The sequence below is a fragment of the Ictalurus punctatus genome, chromosome 18, assembly GCF_001660625.3.
Source record: "Ictalurus punctatus breed USDA103 chromosome 18, Coco_2.0, whole genome shotgun sequence".
Lineage (NCBI taxonomy): Eukaryota > Metazoa > Chordata > Actinopteri > Siluriformes > Ictaluridae > Ictalurus > Ictalurus punctatus.
Window position 1 is genome coordinate 21,639,652 of NC_030433.2, and position 16,747 is coordinate 21,656,398.

Here is a 16,747-nt window from a genome sequence, read left to right on the forward strand (position 1 = left end):
CACTAGACCTCAGTGAAGACAAACAAATGAGAACTTCTGTTAAAACAGATCTTTTAAACTGCATTAACAACAACAACAAAAAAGCATATACTAAAATGTAGCATATGAAATCTATTGGAATATTATGCTATATTTATCTATTAACGCTGTTGTTGCTGGAACAGACGTTGGCCAAACATTAAAAACAAAAATGGTTTTTAGATCCGCTAGTATTTTTGTTTTTGAGGTTTGGCTAACATCTGTGTCAGCAACAACAGTGTTAGTAGATAAATATAGCCTAATATTCAAATAGATTTCATATGCTACATTTTAGTATATGCTTTTTATGTCTATTTAAGTAATGACTATTAGTATTCGTTAGACTTTATCCAAGTTATTTGTTTTGTCTGCTTGTCTTAGTTACTTTTCACACAGTAATTTTGTGTAAGTGGTGTAATGTCAGCTTGAAATTAAGTCAAATTTTGATGTACGTTAATACTTTTTACCAGTTATGACATGGAAAGCTCACAAATATGGGATATTTTTGTTTGTTAAAAGATATATCACATTTCTTAGCTCAGTCTCTTTCTAAAATGTTTATAGCTCAGTACTGATGATGTGTAAAAGAAAACCCTACATTGGTAATGAACACAGGTAAAGATTAACAAAAAATTTAAGTGCAAGAAGTAGACATTCATAAAAAATAAAAAAATAAAAAAACTTACTTTGACAGTGATTTTATGAATAACATGCCGTAATATGTTATATCTTAATTTATGAGGGTTCGGGGGTTTCCTCCAGGTACTCTGGTTTCCTCCCCCAATCCAAAGATGCGTTGTACTATGCGGCGTGGCATGGAGGCAATCAGCCTGTGGCACTGCTGAGGTGTTCTGGAAGTCCAGGTTGCTTTGATAGCAGCCTTCAGCTCGTCTGCATTGTTGGGTCTGGTGTCTCTCATAGATTCTCTATGGGGTTCGGGTCAGGCGAGTCGGCTGGCCGATCAAGCACAGTAATACCATGGTCACAACCCAGCTACTAGTAGTTTTGGCGCTGTGGGCAGGTGCCGAGTCCTACTGGAAAAGGAAATCAGCATCTCCATAAAGCTCGTCAGCAGATAGAAGCATGAAGCTCTCTAAAATCTCCTGGTAGACGCTGTATCGCCTCTCGACTTGAGAAAACACAGTGGACCAACACCAGCAGATGACATGGCACCTCAAATCATCACTGACTGTGGAAACTTCACTCTGGACTTCAAGCAACTTGAATTCTGTGTCTCTCCACTCTTCCTCCAGACTCTGGAACCTTGATTTCCAAATGAAATGAAACACTTACTTCCATCTTCCCCGTGATTGTGGTTGTGTGTACTGAACCAGACTGAGAGATTAAAGCCTCAGGAAAACTTTACAGGTGTTTAGAGTGAATTCGCTGATTAGACCTCTTCTCGGGTCGATATTTCTCTATTATAAATTCTTTATTAGAATATTTTGAGATGTTGCATTTTTGATTTCCGTGAACTGTAAGTCATCAAGATTAAAACAAAAAAAAAAAGGCTTGAATTATTTCACTTTATGTGTAATTAATCCAGAATATATGAAAGTTGTACTTTTTGAATGAAATTGGAAACAAATGAACTTATCCACTATACACTGTATTTTGGCCGTGTTGTGTTGTCGTTTCATGCAGTAGGTGGCGCTAAAAATCTCTCCATGAGCAAAAACCACCACAACAAAACAAAGGACTGGGAAGTGTTGATATTGAAAACTCAACGTGTTCGCAGTGCTGTTTTGTTTCACTTTGCTGCTCGTTTTCTGAATGTCCGTCGCATTGTTTTTGGCCAAAAGGTCGAGCGTCCTCCTCTTACCTCAGAAGAAGAAAAAATATCTCTTTTTTTTACAAAGCAACGCAACTTCATAATAACTTGTTAGCTAGCATTGTTTGCTACATCAGTCTAACTGAGTATGGCCGAAAACGCAAACAGTGCAGCCGGCCTTCCTCCAGGAGATCCTCAGTTAATCGCACTAATCGTGGAACATTTGAAGAACCGAGGTGTTTTCGACGAGTTCAGAAGGGACTGCTTAGCAGACGTGGACACCAAGGTGAAATTTACCTCACTGGCTAGCATTGCTAAACGCGACTAGCTAACTAGCATCAGTTTTCCAGCGTAGGATTTACTTGTTTACAACAAATACGTCAAATTTGTTGTTGTTTTTTTGTGTGTCAATGTTTCATTTCATAATGTGGCTTTTCTGAATGTTATATTTGTCAGGGCCGTTGTTTTTTCTTTTCTTTCTTTTTTTTTATGTAACCGCTGTGGTATTGTTTAAAGCCAGGGATATAATACTGCGTTGGGCTTCATTGTCAAGTAGGAACTCGGAATTACGTCTTTAAGTGGAGAAGATTATATTTAATTAAAGTTCATGATATTTACTCTCGCAAAAGAGCAAACTGTATGGGCAGTGTTACGGGGTTATGTGTGTGTGTATGTGTGTATGGAGTAAATACTGCTTTAGTTTGAAAGTAGAGAAACAGTGTTTGTGTTGACTGCCTGTGACGTCGCACGTCATACGTCGGTGTTGAGGACGCGTCATGACTTTTCCGAGGGGGCGTTTTCTTTGGGTATTTCCTTGTTGGAAATTCTGAATTGTGAGCATTAAAGAGCACCTATTATGGTTTTTAAAACGTACCTAATTTTGTTTTAAAGGTCTCATACAGTATGTTTACATGCATCTAAGATCAAAACACCCTTTAATTCGATTATAATTTACAGTCGGTACCTTTACATGGACATCAATAATCCGATATGAACCCGATTAAGACGATACTCTGATTAAGAAACTAGTATGTAAACAGCGATTATTGATGACCTTAATCTGACTAAAGTCATACTTTGACGTAACCGCCAATCGAATTAAGACGTGTGGCGTATTCCTGTTTTAGTTGCGTTATCGACGTGCATTACAGACATGTAAACGTTTTAATCACTATTAACGTCGTGTGGGAGTTTTTGCCTCATTCTGCGACAGGTCACGTACACACACCTCAGCGCTCAACCGTTTGACGGTAAACAAGAGAGCACGGCTGCGTCCGAAACCGCGTACTTACCTGCTATATATAGATCAAATTGTCATTAACTTTATACAGCAGGCGAGGATAACAACAAGAAAAAGCGGAAACATGAACATTTTTAATCATTTAACTTCAACTGCACTGCATAACAATCCACATATCTATGTGATTTTCGAAGTGAATACAAGAAAATCCCATTCTTCAAATGTGTAATAAATCGACACGTCCCGTTCTTTTCTAGCCAGCTTATCAGAATTTGCGGCAGAAGGTGGACAACTTCGTGGCTAGTCACCTGAGCACGCAGGAGTGGAGTCCCTCCATCAACAAGAACCAAGTGCGCAATGGTCTGCGACAGAGCGTAGTACAGTAGGTCAAGAATGAAATGAAATGATGTCGCATGCTGCAGTGTGCTTCACAGTCCAACTAACATTAATAATAATTTTTTAAAAAAAATGTATTTATTTAGTTGTTGCAGCCCCAGACTTGTGAATATTTGAGAACATTGGTAATTAGTAAAAGCAGGCCTCACGATTCAGTAGACATGAACCAAAACACAAAATGATCAGTTTTTGCTCCTCATATGGTTTTAAAACAGAAAAGGACTGAATAATACACTTCCAGTTACTACAGAATGACTACATAAAGTTATGAAATGAAAGAATGGGATGTATGAAGTGAGTGAAGGACACTCACACTACACACACCATCTCACTCAGTGCTCGCTAGCGATGCATTATTCACAGAATACATTAAATTCTGATTTTCACCTACAAACTGCAGGACGTTTTCCACTTATTTGCTCACTCTAGGTCCGGGATGTTGGAGTCTGGCGTGGACCGAATTATAACTCAGGTGGTGGATCCTAAGTTGAACCATATTTTCCGGCCACACATCGAGAAAGTTATCCACGACTTCCTGACCTCCGAGAAGAAAGAAGAAGGAGTGACTAATTCATCGGCTGAGACGGAGCAGCAGGACGCCGCCAGCAACACCACCACAGCAAAGGCACAATAAGGTAAAAAGTTTGTTGTTGTTTTATTTTTTTTTAGGAAACTGGTGTCACAATTAATGCACCTTAATGCACTTTTCTCTTAAACAATATAATGTAACATCACCACCACATATTTTTTTAAATCATATTTTCAGTATCGTTTCAGCCCTGTTTCAAACACGTTTCATCATCTAGGTGCCCTACGATGCCGATCGCGCTTCATGCGGATTATGACGGCCCGGAGCGTCAGGTTCATCGGCTGAGGAATCGCACCCAGACTGGATTTACACTTTGTGTGGGAACGTGCTCAGATTGAGCTGGGCAGACCTTGTGTGTTGGCGTATTTAAAGCATAAGAGAAGGAAGTGATCTATCTTTGGCCTATGCACCGTATGTGTGTGAAATCATCCATTAAAATGAACATGGGTGAAAGACGAATGGAATATCTTGTTCAGACGATGTCATGTAAATGAAATAGCTTTTGTGATGAGGAGCCTGAACAATTTCACATTTGTGAAACGTTTCATTTTTAATTTTTATTTTTTTTCGCTTGTAACAGGGTACACCGGGACATGCTTATACCAATAAATATTACATACTGGGAATCGGCTCAGTCATTTTATCACGTCCGAAATCGTACTTTAAAAGTGTTCCGGCGGATCCCGTTTTATTGTGGGAACCACACGAAGTAATGACTGGCCCATGGCCTGCTGCTACATTTATCCAGGATTCCTTGCAGTGATGACATACTGGGAATATTCTTTTTTTTTTCCCCCTCTTTCCCCTTTTCACAACTGGACATTAAGCAGAGTGAGTGCTTATGAAAGGTCACTGTGTTCTATCCAACTCATACATGGTACATGGTGTCAAGTGATGGAATCTGTTTGGGAATGAAAGCTTTTAGCACTCTGAGCTAAACCCATTGCTGTGTCAAGGCTTTCCAGTAGAGAGTTTATAGGGTTTGGGATGTTTTTTTTTAATAGAAGGGGACATAGTGTTCTTCCACTGGGATGAAGGTCTACAAGTTTGTCTTGTTTATATCTTTCAGCACCGTTATTCTGAGGATGTAACTCGGCCTAACATTTGAGATATACACATCGGTGTGCCAGATTTGGCAGTCATTTGTCTTCAGCTATACGGTTGCTATTGAAATAAAATGTTTTCTTTGAACGGAAAGTTTGTATAAGTGCTGTATACCTTGAAGTAAAATTGGAAAAAAACAAGTAAACCTCTCGTCTGGTATTGGGTATTAATACAGAATGTTACTGTGCTTACGTTTACTTTTTAAATGGAGGAAAAAAAATATTGATTATTGACTGAAAATTAAGTAAGTGATTCTTAGTTGTTTAATATGTTGCTATTTCGCAATACCCCTGTTCAAATTGCACGTTTTTATGATGAAATCGAGATAAATCACGTCAGAACTTTTTCCACGTTTAAAATGGGGGGTGGGGTTAGTATATGTATACCTATGTATATGTAACTGTACCTGACTGTGCTCAGAATTAACCACTTCACATTCAAAGTCATGTTCAAAAGCGTCATCACACACACGTCATCACTGAAGTGATTCCAGTTAACCTCAAATAAAGATCAGAGGTCTCTATAGTATTTTCTTGACGTCGCTGGTTTCTTCTGCAAAGCGTTTAGGTTATGAAGCGTGAACCGCATCTCGTTGAAAGGGATCAATCAGGAGAGGGGTACAAAAGGATTTCCAAAATATTCGATGAACCGTGGAACACCGTGAAGGCCATCATCAAGAAAGAAGTGGAGAAAATGGGACATCACAGTGAGATTAGCAAGAACAGGATGTCGCTCTTATCCACCCAAAGAACACAACCACGGTGAAGCATGGTGATGGCAGAGTCATGCTAATGGGGCTGCTTCTCTTCTCTTCGGGTAGGACCGGCACTCTATTCAAAATATGAATAGGGAATCAGGATGGCTCCATTCAGGATCTATTTGGGCAGAAAAACGTCACTGTTAGACAGCTGGATATGAAGATGAAGTCAGCAAAGGATTCGCTTCGGAAGAAAACAATCAATGGACCAGTCGAGCTAAAGGTGCTTTAACAAAGTATTCGTTTTAAGTGTGTGCACATTTATTTTTTGTACAGATCAGGTTATCCCTAAAACAATTCTATGTGATTTTTCACTTGAATTCTGTTGATTGCTGTATCACATTAAATGTAGATAAAGATCTGACATGATTTATTGTGGATTCATTTTGTTATTTTATTTCTTTGACATCAATTTTAACCGGGGTGTGCAGACTTTTTATATCCACTGTATGTATTTCTCATATTTGGGCATGGGTGTTATTGTCAACCCGAATTCATCAGGCGTTATAAGCACTTGTTTATTGTTGACAGTTTATCACACAATGTTCCGTGTACATTCGAGAACACAGATTAGTACCACCTGGCAATTAAACCTCAGGGTTCAACATGCTTAGCCTCTCTATTGTGTTCATCAGAATATAAACCAAGCCTGAGCCAGCCATGATCTCAGGTTTCCTGCACTGGCTTGGTCGTGTGACTGCTGCCCAAGTCCTGAATCTGGTGTTAAAGATACTTTATCCCCCTTTCCCCATCTGGCGAAACCTGATCCGACCCACTAGCTGGAGGCTGAGTTGTGGGGACTAGGAGGCTGTCTGTGCTCAGCAATTGCTGTCAGGGTAGAGATTATATTTATTTATTTATTTATTTATTTATTACCACTAATCATAAGTCTCTCTCAGCTCTTCAAGATGGTGTGATTGTTCGAACGGTGGAGTTTTTAGACTGCTAAAATAGAGTTAGCGGAGAAGGAAGCTTGGAAGGAAGTTGCATGATTTGTTGAACCATTTCACAACTCAAGGAATGGCCAGGATAGCAACATATTACATCCATCCATCCATTTTCTGTGCCGTTATCCTACACAGGGTCGCAGGGAGCCTGGAGCCTAGCCCAGGGAACTCGGGGCACGAGGCAGGGGACACCCTGGAGGGGTGGGGGGTTAATCCATCTCAGGGCACAACCGCACACACATTCGCACACTACGGACGATTTGGAAATGCCAGTCAGCCTAAAACAGGTGTCTTTGGACTGGGGACGGAAACCGGAGTATTTTTGATTTGCATGAGCTGTAAGACGTAATCATCGAGATTAAAGCAAAAAAAAAAAAAAAAGGCTTGAAATATTTCGCTTTATGTGTAACGAATCTAGGATATATGAAAGTTCTACTTTTTTGTTTGATTAAATTACGGGGGAAAACAAACTTTTCCACAATATAACATTTTTATGAGATGCACCTGTATATAATTTACATTATACAGATAATTGTGCCTCTTTCTAGAAGTAAACGCTGGAAATAAGCTATATTAATTGCCAATAGATTTTCAAGCTTGAGGACAATACCTACAAATATTGAGAAATTATATTTGAATTTTCCTGTATTCAAGGAACGTGGTGAGCACGTTCGCCTCACACCTCCAGAGCCGGGGGTTCGATTCCCACCGTGGCCCTGTGTGTGCGGAGTTTGCATGTTCTCCCCTTGCTGCGGGGGTTTCCTCCCCCAGTCCAAAGACATGCATGGTAGGCTGATTGGCGTGTCCAAAGTGTCCGTCGTGTATGAATGAGTGTGTATGTGATTGTGCCCTGTGATGGATTGGCACCCTGTCCAGGTTGTACCCCGCCTTGTGCCCGATGCTCCCTGGGATAGACTCCAGGTTTCCCCGTGACCCTGAAAAGGATAAGTGGTATACAAGATGGATGGATGGATGGATAGATGTATTCAAGATATTCTTACTTGCTAAGATGTTGTTTTTTTTTGTTTTTTTTTGCAATGTATATGCCAACAGATGCAAAAGAATAACTGCTTAACTGTATTAAGAGTCATCTTAATAACTTTTCCAGTGTATTGTCGCAGGCTTTGGATCCACCTGGATAAAGTGGTTACTGATAATGAATGAATGAATGTTTATCAAAGATAATGGCATAATAGCAGTGTTGTTTCAATAACTTGAACGTAGACATAAAGAAATTCTACTACTGTGAAAACCTGCATTGTAAAAGAAGCAGAGTTAGGCAGCAGTTTTTTTGGCCTATGATATGCAGCAATTAAATCCTCTTGTCCTTGGAGAGCTTCGCTAATGTAGTGTGAAATTGTATGTTCAGTGCTTCGCAGGGGGGAGGGGGGTCAAGGGAAGTCTCAACAGACATTGCATTTGTCTTCTGGACATTTATAAATCACCAGAGTAATTATTTGAATGGGGATGGTGGGGGGGGGGGGGGGGGGGGGGGGGGGTAGGGGGGGGATCACACAAAAACACAGCTGCAGGTCACTTGTGTGCAGCTCAAGCCACAACAATTAAATCCACATTCCTCAGCAAAGCTTTCTTGCATCTGTTGAGTTTAATTGCTCCTCAATTTTTTTTTTTTCTTTCACACCCAATAGCGGAGGAGATTCATTACATTCAGTGGCTAGCTGAGATTAGCTGCATGCAGGCCAGATGTGCATCGCGTTCGACCCGGCTAAGCAAAGGTACTTTCCATTACACGTAATCTTTGGAACAGAGGTGCCTTTGTGTCACACACGGCTGCTAATTTCTAACCAGAGCTATTGGTCATATTGCCCTAGTGTTTGGAGCGAAAGTTTGTACACTACACCAATCTTTATCTTAGCAGGTAAAAATATAAGAATATTATGAATAATTCAAATCTCATAAACCCGTATGTTATTCACAGGAGAACAGAAATGTTTAAACTGAGGAAATGTACCGTTTTAAGAGAAGAAGAAGGAAAAAAAAAAAGGGCATTTTGAATTCGATGGCCGCAATATGTTTCAAAAGAGTTGGGACCGGGACAACAAAAGGCTGGAAAAGTAGAAAAAAAAAAGAGGATCTTGGAGAGGCGGAGTCTTTCAGAAGTAAAGATGGGTTCATATCGAAACCTGACAACTGTGAATTGTGACCTTTGGGTTCTTCTTTGCTTCCCTTACCTCACTATGTATAGTTCATCCTCCTCTTCTTGGCAGATTTTGAACTTTTGCAGACTTTTAATATATTTTTAAAAATGTTTTATATATATTGTGGGGGGGGGGGGGGGGGGGGGCACAGTGACTTAGTAACTGTTGGTTCTCTGTGCTTTGGGGGTTTCCTCCGAGTACTCCAGTTTCCTCCCCATCCAGAAACCTGCATTATAGGCAAAAACTCCACAAATTGCCTCGCAAAATTTGAAAACTGCAGCAAAATCAAGCACTTCTGGTCGCAATAATAATCACAAGAAACATCTCTGTGAAATCCTGTACAGACCGATTCATTACAGTTTTCACATGAAGTCTGTTTTGTTGAACTTCTCCACTGTTCATTAATGGGACTGAGGTAGAGCGGGTCTGCTGACCTTTCCTGGAACCTCGACACATCCTCTCTCCTCAAAAAGGTGCAACAGTGCCTGTACTTTCTGAGGAAAGCTCAACTTGCTCCTCAGATCATGGAGAACTTCTATCGTTGTACCATTGACGGCATCCTTACAAACTGCATCACAGTATGGTACAACAACTGCACATTACATGACAAAACTGCCCAACACGAATCACTGGAACTCAGCTGCCCAACATTACGGACATTTAAAAAAAAAAAACGTTGCTTGCAGAGAGCGAGAGGTTTTATCAAGGACGCCTCCCATCCCCACATAGACTGTTTGTACGTCTCCCATCCGGAAAACGCTACAGAAGACTCATGAACAGCTTTTTCCCTTCAACTGTACTAGTGCTTAGAACTCAGCTTCACCTCCACTAACAACGAAACATTAGCATTAAACATACATTACATACATCATACATTACCGCTATTATCTGCAATTATTTGTAAGTACTTGCACTTTACTGCAATTCTCTGTCATACTACAATTATTTATATCAGACTGTTAGTTGCACTACCCCGTCCAGGGTGTACCCCGCCTTGCGCCCGATGCTCCCTGGGATAGGCTCCAGGTTCCCCCGCGACCCTGTAGGATAAGCGCTATAGAAAATGGATGGATGGATGGATGGATGGATGTTATTTGCACTTTACTGCTATTTGCACATCTACATTTACTTTATAACCCACTGTACGGACCTACGGTATCATATTGTATGCATCATTCTGTTTACCTCTATCTGTATACTGGTTATCTCAACCTATTGCAACTCAGTTCCTATTTATTGCAAGTAACCTAATTGTCATTTGCCTCACCGGAATGCATCATTCTGTTTACCTTTACCTGTACACTGTTATCTTAACTTATCGCACCATGACCGTATTTATTCCATTTAACTTATTGACTATTTGCACAACTGGGTGGATGCTAAATGCATTTCATCACCTCTGTACTTGTATTCATAAATACTCATGACAATAAAGTTGAACCTAACCTAAAACTGTTCATGGCAATTGTAGTCGTAAACCATCATAGCATGTTCGTAAGCCCTCATAGCACTGTTCGTATGAATTGTGGTCCCATCCTCAGTAATCTCAATGATCTTCAGGTTGTCCATGTGGGGCCATCCTGAGCAGCAGTGAGTGATTTCCAATTGATGAGAAGTCCAACCAGAAGTAGGGCATCAGGATGGATCAGGCAGTTGCAGGGAGCAGACGGGGTCAGGATCACTGGTGAGAGAGAGAGAGAGATATATATTATTAGGTATGCTTATTATCCTGTAATGGTTACAAATGTAACTGTAACCACCTGTATATGTAATATAATATATGCCAACAATAGTGTCCTTGGGCGAGATACTGAACCCCAAGTTGCTCCCGATGGCAAGCTAGCGCCTTGTAGATCAGCTCCGCTATCATTGGTGTGTGAGTGTGAGTATGTGTGTGTGTGAATGGGTGAATGAGAACCAGTGTAAAGACCTTTGGAACCGCTATATAAGTATAAATTTACCATTTACCAAATATTTAAGGCTTCATCAAAGCACCTCCTGGCTTGAGGTCACGATGCTCTGTGGGTTTTCCGCTCATCCTGAGCATCACTCTGGCACAGACTCTGTGCTGACTCATGTATCAAGGTTGCGTATGATATAGAAGAACAGTAGAATGAGCACACAGTCTCGTGCAGCTTAGGAAATCTGCCGAGATGTGCTGATGGGTGGCAAGTAGGTCCCTTTATGATTATGTCTGTGGATGATGGTCAGTCAGTTAAGTCTTTCTGAACATGTACAGACTTAGGAGGGGAAAAAAGTTCCATCTAGAACTTCTAAGAGTTCTTTGGTTTGTCTTGGTTCTTTGTAGAGTCCTACAACAGCTGCTTTTCTCTGCTCTGAGGACGATGTGATGTGATTAGACTTATTTCGCTAAGGCACGTAGTTATCAAAAACCTGATCTGCTTGAGGCAATCACACTTAAATAGCAAGGTTTTAGACATGTTTAGGGAGTCTGACTGCTCTTACCACCTGATTAATGTTAAACTGGTTTATTGCCCGATATGATCTTAGATAAGATTAGAAAGTATATTAAAACATTTCCAGTTTGGGGGTGAAATATATATATTTATGGTTTCTTGAAGCTGATGTCCCAAATTACAGTATGATGGGGGCTTTTTTTTATTGTTTGTTCATCATTTTTGCTGTTTGCCAGATTTTCGTGCATGGGATTTGTCATGCCACCATACATATGCTATCCATACAGTGGTGCTTGAAAGTTTGTGGACCCTTATAGAATTTTTTATATTTCTGCATAAATATGAAAACCTGATTATCAGATTATCATCAGATTTTCACACACGTCCTAAAAGAGATGAAAATATTCGACTTAGTCATTTTTTTATTTATGTATTTAGGGAAATGATCCAATATTAGATATCTGTGAGTGGTAAAAGTATGTCAACTTTTGCTTTCAGTATCCGGTGCGATGCCCTTGGGCAGAAATAAGTGCAACTAATCATTTCTGGGAACTGTTGATCTGGGAACTGTTGATCGGTACTGCAAATCGGCATCAGAATTCATTGTTCCATCAACGATGGAGGTCGTCCTGGCCCAGAAGCAGCAAAACAGGCCCAAACCATGACACTACCACCACCATGTTTCACAGATGGGATAAGGTTCTTATGCTGGAATGCAGTGTTTTCCTTTCTCCAAACACAACGCTTCTCATTTAAACCAAAAAGTTCTGGTCTCATCCGTCCACAAAACATTTTTACAATAGGCTTGTGCATGTGATCTTTAGCAAATGTATATGGCAGCAATGTTTGTTTTTGGAGAGCGACCCTGCCTTGTACACCATTAGCAGATCCCTGATGGCGGACTCATGAACATTAACATTAGCCAGTGTAAGAGAGGCCTTTTAGTCGCATAGAAGTTACCCTGGGTTCCTCTGTGACGTCACAGACTATTACACGTCCCGCTCGTGGAGTGATCTTTGTTGGTCTCCACTCCTGGGGAGGGTAACAGTGGTCTTGGATTTCCTCCATTTCTACACAATCTGTCTGACTGTGTTTTGGTGGAGTCCAAACTCTTTAGCGATGGTCTCGTTACCTTTTCCGACCCGACGAGCACCGACAACTCTTTTTCGGAAGTCCTCAGAAATCTCCTTTGTTCGTGCCATGATACACTTCCACAAACATATGTTGTGAAGCTCAGCCTTTATAGATCCATGTTCTTTAAATAAAACACGGCGCTCACTCACTCACACCTGATCGTCATCCCATTGATTGAAAACACCAGACTCTAATTTCACCTTCAAATGAACTGCTAATCCTAGAGGTTCACATACTTTTGCCACTCACAGATATGACATTTTGGATCATATTCCTCCATAAATAAAAGACCCGTTGACTGAAAAGGCTGAAGTTCTGTGAACTTGTTATAAATTTTAGCGAGTACGAAACATCATCTCCATTTGTCCTCAGCAGTAGACACAGTCCTTTACTCACAGAGCCCAGATTTGTAAACACTTTAATATCATCTTAACTAAACATATGGGGGTGTGTGCAGCGGCCCCTGGGTTATTGATGTGGACAGTTTGTCTTTCCGTTTGCGGTCAAAAGATGTTTTGTGCATAACTTGGTCTTGAGAAACCACTCTCTGACTCATCAAACTTACAGACTTGGTGTTTGAAGAAACACCACAGTTCCACAACACAACAGTTTCATTCAAAACAGATTCAGAATAGTTTTCCACAGGTGGGTCATTGGTCTGCGTCCAGTTCCCCCTGACATATGATAGATGATAAATACACACTGATACAAAAACAAGAGCTATAATGGATAAGTTAGCAAATGCATTGAGACTCCACAGGAAACATACTGTACACCACCCTCACTAATTCAACACTGATTAATGCTTTTCAGAATAGACTGTGGCCTTTTAAATTTTTTTTTATTTTAATTTTTTGGCCACAACTGGGAAGGAATAGAATTGCTGGAATCACTAAGAATCTGATCTTTACGAGCACAATCATTTTAAAGTTTCAGCCATAACATTAAAACCACCTGCCTAATATCGTGTAGATTTGGTCCCCCTTGTGCCACCTCTGACCCGTCAAGGCATGGACTCCACAAGACCTCTGAAGGTGTACTGTGGTATCCAAGACGTTAGCAGCAGATCCCTTAGGTCTCCGTGGATCGGACTTGTTTGTCCAGAACATCCCACAGGTGCTGAAAGAGGAATTAGTTGCCACTAAGGAATACTGTTGCCATGAAGGGGTGTACTTGTCAAACAGGTGGTACGTGTCAAAGTAACATCCATATGAATGCCAGAACCCAAGGTTTCCCAGCAGAACATCACCCAGAGCATCACACTGCCTCTGTGGGCTTGCCTTCTTCCCATAGTGCATCCTGGTGCACTATCTCTTCCCCAGATAAACGACACGCACACACATCTGCCTGTCCACATGATGTAAAAGAAAACGTGATTCATCAGACCAGGCCACCTTCTTCCACTGCTCCATGGTCCGGTTCTGATGCTCACACGCCCATTGTAGGTGCTTTCGGTGGTGTACAGGGGTCAGCATGGCCAGTCCGCAGCTATGAAGCCCCATACAATCAGAGCCAGCATGAACATTTTCAGCCATTTGTGCTACAGTAGCTCTTCTGTGAGATGTTGTTACCTTCTGAGGTGTTTAATGATACTATATAAGCTCGCATATACTTTCTATCATTTGTCTTCAATAATTGCTTTATACATAGGGTGGATGGCATGAGTATGGTCTGAGGCAGTCCATTGCAGGACATCACACACACATGTTCATTTACAGTTGACAAGGTCAATTTAGGGCCAATCTACACACAGGCATGTTTTTGAAAGGTAAAGCAAACGCTAAGAATCCAGAGGAACCCTACACTGATATGGGAGGACCATGGGACACTTGAAGTGTTATCTGCCCACAAACAGTTCCAAGAGGCCCATGATTGCCTAGGGTATATGTGATTGATAGAGGAGAGACATTATGCAATCCCTTCTGCCCAGAGAGCAATTGTGTACAAAGACATACTAGGTAATAAGCACTGTACAACTGGCCTTTAAAGTTTTAGCTATTTTGCCTTGACTACCTCTCACTTGGTGCTTGGATGGGTTTTTTCAGTTTCTGTCTCCGCGTTCATCGCCACTCGGTCCTGCTCTCTCTTATTTCAGCTCCTCATTCCGCCATTCTGGTCAAACTGTCCGTTTAACTGTTATGACTGGCATGCTTCTTTTTTTTATTGCTCATTGGAATAGCAAAACTTGTGTTGTTTTGGCCAGGTGAGAAAATGAATTAAGTCAAGATGCAGTCCATAAACACTGCACCTGTGCTTGCCATATACTGATTAGAGCTCACCCTAAAATCGTTTTACTCCTTTATTATTATCCTGTCGGGGTTGTAAATAGTCTAATGAGTACCTGTTTGACCCCTTTTTATTACCTACAGTCAACAATAATGTTTGGGGAAGCAGTAATTGAATAATTGGTGTAAATCAGGGCAGTCGGAGCTCAGTGTTTAAGCTGTTGGACGCTTGATCGGCAGGTCATGAGTTCGAATCCCAGCACTGCCTATCTGCCGCTATTGGGCCCTTGAGCAAGGCCCTTAACCCTCAACTGCTCAGTTGTATAAATGAGATAAAATGTAAATCGCTCTGGATAAGGATGTCTCCCAAATGCCATAACTGTAAATCAATTCCAACGTTTCATTTTTTACCTATACCAACTCACTGATGGAAACAGATGTGATATAGCTACTGTAGCCTACAACCTTACACACACACGCACACACAACACCACCATGGAGACACATGCCTCTTTACATTCAGCTGCATAAACATTTCTATTCCCTCATTGTTTGCACCTCATACATTCTCATCGGAAGATTAAACTCTCGAATAATCCCACGTCCTTTGAGAACCACTAACACAGAGGAATGATCTGATCTGCGGTTAGTCTGATGAGTCGAGTATTCGAATGAAGCTCTAAATATGACTTACTTACTTATAATCCATGATAATGGTATTTATTTCGTTTGCCCAGAGCTTTTAACAAAACTGCAAGAGGAATAAGACTCAAACATAGAAGAAGGTCTATAGATGTGGCCATAAAGATGAGAAAGTTCTTTGCAGCATTATTTTAGAGGTTCTGTGTAGGACTGTACCAACTGGAAGCTCTTCAAAGACTCTCTTAGTCTGTTACCCAGTTAGTCCTCTTCAGTACGGTTGGAATAAAAAAATAAAATATATATAATTGGGTTATATCTCACTAACTTGACCGCGCGCTTTGACCACGCGCCTCCTGGGTAACTATAGTAGCCCCTGGTGGTGCACTGATGTAGGCTGTTGTACAGAATAAGGCAGTGTGCGGTGTGGCACGTAACTCCTGCGCTTGTGATAGGTCAGCTGGGAGACTGACGGCACCTGCTCGTCTCCTTCCTCAAACACTGGAGAGAGTTTTAGTGGATATACTGTAGAGTAGTGAGCATCCATCCTCTGCAGCTCCACATTTGCGCATCTGTCTGATGCGCACTTGGATAGTCGCCTTTAGCTGCCTCTTACGGTTATGCTGCGGGAATCCGAAGGCGCACTGAAAGAAAGCTTCTGCCGTTCCAGCCAGTTTTATTAGCACTACCAGACATGTATGTGAAGCTGGCTGTAGTAGTGCTTGTGTTGACGGTACGGCGCAGACTGGACGCTACGGACACCTTTTCCTCCCACGAGAGGCCCCTCAACGTCCAGAAAAGGCGATTATCCCTACAAGATACAGGTAGACCTAAAATATGTTTTGTTTTCGGGTTGTTTCTTTCTTTCTTTTTTTTTTTAAGAAAAAGCTTTTCTGTGTTTATATCCATGTACAGTGCACGCTTCTGTACTCCAAACAGCGCAAAAGCGCATAAGAAGGCTACAGGTTCTTATTCATTCACTACGCTATCCAAAGCACTCTCTCTCTCTCTCTCTCTTTTTTTTCCTCCCTAACACTGATTCTCTCTTACATTTTTTGTTAGGCGAATGTTAAACCTAGTCTGAGATTTTGTTTGTGGTGAAAAGCCAAAGCACTTAAATACATGTCGGGATGTAGAGCACAACTTTACGCACCAAACTCACCTGACCAAAATAAATAAATAAATAAATAATCCACAATTCCAACTCTGAATTCTTTAAGTCTTATATCAATATTAAATGTAAAGTTGTGTTGAAATGCTAATAGATGGGTTTGTGGGTGTATTGTAACGCAATTGGCCCGCCCCTGCCTGGTTGTAGTGGAGATCCAGCAGTGTTTGCTGAGCGCTGGAG

General features: G+C 41.1%; 1 protein-coding gene across 1 annotated transcript in view; it reads left to right on the plus strand.

The window, feature by feature from the left end:
• The first annotated feature begins 1,687 nt into the window (after positions 1–1,687).
• LOC108278584 (stanniocalcin-2) overlaps positions 1,688–16,747 on the plus strand; it is an 18,786-nt gene continuing 3,726 nt past the window's right edge. The window contains exons 1-5 of the mRNA XM_017492032.3: positions 1,688–2,075; positions 3,287–3,411; positions 3,855–4,056; positions 15,992–16,220; positions 16,715–16,747. The exon at positions 16,715–16,747 is cut by the window's right edge and continues 110 nt beyond it. Coding sequence (XP_017347521.1) covers positions 1,938–2,075; positions 3,287–3,411; positions 3,855–4,056; positions 15,992–16,220; positions 16,715–16,747 — 727 coding nt within the window. The 5' untranslated portion in view covers positions 1,688–1,937. The remainder of the gene's footprint in view (positions 2,076–3,286; positions 3,412–3,854; positions 4,057–15,991; positions 16,221–16,714) is intronic.